General features: G+C 40.9%; 1 gene segment (V, D, J or C); it reads left to right on the forward strand.

Moving 5' to 3' along the window:
- The first annotated feature begins 1,392 nt into the window (after positions 1 to 1,392).
- On the forward strand, positions 1,393 to 2,080 carry LOC126084642 (T cell receptor delta variable 1-like). The segment is given in 2 exon segments: positions 1,393 to 1,485; positions 1,706 to 2,080. Coding segments are annotated over 2 exon segments (363 nt in total).
- Positions 2,081 to 4,166: the final 2,086 nt, after the last annotated feature.

Here is a 4,166-nt window from a genome sequence, read left to right on the forward strand (position 1 = left end):
ATTAAAATAGTGAAACCAAATGGAAGATTGACAGCTGCATTCCACACAACCTAACAATACACAAAAGTTCAGCCACCAACTTCTGTGGTACTAAGTGCTTGCAGCCTATAGAGATCTCATTCTGTATGAATGGATTCTAGCATCGAGTCACAGAGAGATCTGGTATGCTTGTGGTGACTTTATTTTACAAATAAAACCCCAAGCCACAGAATTTAACAAGTGAGACTGAACACTTCACGTCAACGGGATAGAAAATGTGACACCAGGATAATTCTAGAACACATGATCTGATAAGAGCAATTCTAATGTGGAGGCAACAGAAGTCAATGTGTTGATCCTCTTCAGAATCTAATAAGTAAAACTAAATGTCATGTTTTGAAAGAGTAATATTTTATTCCTGTTACAACGTTACAAAAACATAAACGACTGAATAGATTCTGCAAGTCAGAAAGACTGAGTTTATACCATTTGATTCGAAGCAGCTTTATTTATTGTACAACTTAAGTAAAGCCCTGGTACTCAGGAAAGCAAGAGAAAGAGGTGCAGTGCTGTATTCTTAGGCAAACAATACTGCCTTCTTTGTTTCTTTGCCAACCTCCCCCCACTCCCCACCCCAGGAGGCATTTTCATCAGTGCACAGGAGGTATTTTCCTAAGTGTGCTATGCTAACTTTTTTACAACAACATGTAAACAGAATTGACCTAGTGGCTGGGGCTTTTGAAAATACCTTGAGAAGGGAGGGCTCTGTTTGCAAACAAATGTAGAAAGCACGCGTTATTTGCCTAAAATACGGTAATTGTATTGGATAGAATTGCTTTACACGGAGAAAGCCAAGGATCTGTGAGGTTTTTTTCTTTATTTTTATTAGATTCTGGATGGAGAAAAGTAAATATATGCAAAACGAATGAATAGTAAGTAGATTACAAGGAGGGTCCATGGCCCATATTAAATTCTGTATTTTGAATGAGTTCCCCAAATCGTTCCACTGATAAGTTTTTGTGTGAGAGACTGACTTGCATTGTAAACTTTCGCTCAAAGCACAGTAATTTTTTTTTAAAAAGCTGATATAAAAACGCCAAAAAAAAAAAGTTCCACTGAATAATCCATGTAAACAATTCATTCAATCTTCAGTTTCCCTCAGCTCCATCCCTAAATATTAAATATTACTTGTTTTTCTTCATGTCCCTTATCAGGTATTGCCTAACTTAATTACCAAGGAAAGACAAGTAGGCAAAGTGAACATTGAGGCTGAGCCAGATTTTCTTCTCATCTGTGCATAGGCCATGTGGTCTGTGCACGTATGAAATCGTGCTTCCTGTTTGGGGGCATAGCATCAGAGCCCAGGAACTATCTACATATACTGTGTGGCATTTGAGATACTGAACTCTGAGCTCCAAGTGGAACAAAACACATTTGCGTAGAGGAATACATGCCACATGCCACTCTCCAGCCGACTGTGGGTGCTCCTGGCCTTCATCTACTCTGGTAAGGAAGGTTCCAAACTTGGGGAAGAATGTTAAGTATGAAAGGATTGCACACAGCCTATGGCACTTCACATGGATTTGAGGAGGAAAAGGGAATTGGAGAAAAACAAGTATACTGAAATGTCAATTTGGTTTGTGTTTGGGTCCTCAATTAGTCTACTGTTACAATATTTTTTTCACTACGCCACAGAATCAATTCTGTCCTCTGATTTTTCCCACAGGATCCATTGTGGCCCAGAAAGTTACTCAAGTGCAGCCAGCTATATCCATGCAGGAGGGGCTGGCCGTCACTCTGAACTGTCTCTATGAAACAAGTGAGGCAGTTTACTATATTTTCTGGTACAAGCAACTTCCCAGCGGTGAGATCATTTTTGTTATTCGTCAGGGTTCTTCTATGCCAAGCTCAAAGGATGGTCGCTATTCTCTAGATTTCCAAAAAAAAGATAAATCTATCAGCCTCACCATTTCAGCCCTAGAGCTGGAAGATTCAGCAAAGTACTTCTGTGCTCTTGTAAACTCACAGTGTTTGAAGTGACAGTGAAAGCTGAACAAAAACTCCAGGGCTCAATAACAGAGCTCTCCCTGCTACAGGGTCGGGGCGGAAATGCACACCTGCAGATTCCAGACAAGAAATGGTAGTGACTGTGGTGGCTTCATATGTGGTCCGGATCAGAGGATTTCATTCTAAATAAAATTTCCCTAAAGCTCACTTGGAAACAGGTGTCCAGAGTAACATTCTTCATATACATTCTCAATCTTGAATTTTTGACTAAAAATAGGTCAGACAGAACATGTGTCAAGTTGTCTAACCTTGAAAAAAAAAATTGCCCTATAATAATTAAGTGGCAGTTTCACTTAAAGACATTCACAGAACAAAACTGGGTCTTTCTATCTGGAGTAGCCACGAGGATCACTTCCTTAGCCCTTTCCTCAGGGTTTTTGTCAGATGGGGCGCAACCAGAGAAGTAGAGCCACCATTAGTGATATAGAATAAGAGGTTAATTCTAAGGATTACACCTGATGCAACTGCTGGAGCTGGTGAAGGAGTCTCGGCAAGCTGTTTTGTTTGCATCTGGTGTTAAGCCTGAAGTTACTATAGGTCAGCTAGACCAACACTTGAGAAGGAAAGCTGGATGTGAACAAGAGCATGGGCAAACTACGGCTTGTAAGGACAAACTGGAACCCGTGAAGACAATTGGAACCCAAAAGGTCAAACTGAAACTTGTCTGTCTCTCACTTCCTTTAGTCTCCTAGTGGTTGATGATGTTTGGGAGAAGCTAGTCACATTTGCCGTCATGCCATACACTTGGACCAGGAAAAAGAGAAACTGAAGGAGGAGATTCGGTGAAGTTGAGAGTCATCAACAAGATGAGCTGGCAGAGATGAGTGACCACATATGTGAGCTGCCACAGTGCCCTGAGCCCTGCATCAACTTGCAGGGCATAAGAAATATGATTGCCACCCACTCTTACCTTCCAAATCTTGCACAGATTTCTCTTGTGGTCAACCCTAATCCAGACTATATAGGAAAGCAAATTCTTGGAAATGTATTTTCAGCTTAATTAAGTGGGCACAGCACAAAGCTACCACAGTACATTTCATGTCACCATGGAATTTCTTTTATCATATGCATCTCTTTTAACAACACTTAACTTCCAAATAAAGACAACAGCAAAATCAAACTTCCCCCTAACATAACTATTACTTATTCAATCAAAAACATGCTAACTCCCCCAAAGAGTTTGCAAAATCCATTTATCCATCTTTGGCTGATGTTCTTTCCTCCCCTAGTGCAGTCATACTCCCCTTTGATCTCCTGTAGCTTAACTGCTGAGATATAAGTTTAGCTTTTATTAGCACATTTTATGTTACTACAGGTAGGCGAATGGGAGACGGAGTAAAAAATGGCTAATATGTACACAAATATGCTAATATCAAATGAAGGTGAAATGTTCACGACTATTATAGTCCTTGTTTCTGCACATTGTCATGTGTTTGCAGTCGGTTTTTATATCCACCTCTTCCATTACCCAGTCTCTAATCCCTTTGCTCTCAGAAATCCCCTCTACTCACTGCTGCACTTGATTTGCTATAAAATAAGCTCCTTGATCAGGAGCAATGCTATGTGGCTTATCATGAAGCTGAATAGGAATTCTGTAAGTTCACCAAATGTGGTTTGGGCAGGAGAATTGCAGGCATGGATAGAAAATCCGTATTCAGATTGTATATTCAAGTGAGAAAAATTCTTGGCCATAGCCAGAGAAAGATGATACATTGTATTCTGGGAAACAACATTTAGAATGATGCCTGAGTTCTCACCAGAAATAATGGAAGTCAGGAGGCAGGAAGAAGATGGAGGAATAGTCAGAAGCTTCCTGTGGTCCCTCTTACAACAAAGGCCCCCCCCGGAAAAAAAAAAAGTGAATTGATTACATATGACAATCTAGGAGCCCTGAACATGATGAAATTGAGGAGTTTGACAGATCGGCAGGGGAACGGAGAGAGAGTTCAGAAGAATAAAGAAGTGCCAGACCTGAGCTAGCCCACACCCTGCAGGCTGGATTGGCTGAGGCAAGGAGTAGTGCTCGGGACACATTTTACCATGGTGGAGAGTCTACACAAGCCTCCAGAACCAGGAGGATTCAGCACTGGATCTGCAAAAGTTAAGTGCAAGCATCTAAC

The sequence above is a fragment of the Elephas maximus genome, chromosome 10 (genome assembly GCF_024166365.1).
Source record: "Elephas maximus indicus isolate mEleMax1 chromosome 10, mEleMax1 primary haplotype, whole genome shotgun sequence".
In the NCBI taxonomy this organism is placed as follows: domain Eukaryota; kingdom Metazoa; phylum Chordata; class Mammalia; order Proboscidea; family Elephantidae; genus Elephas; species Elephas maximus.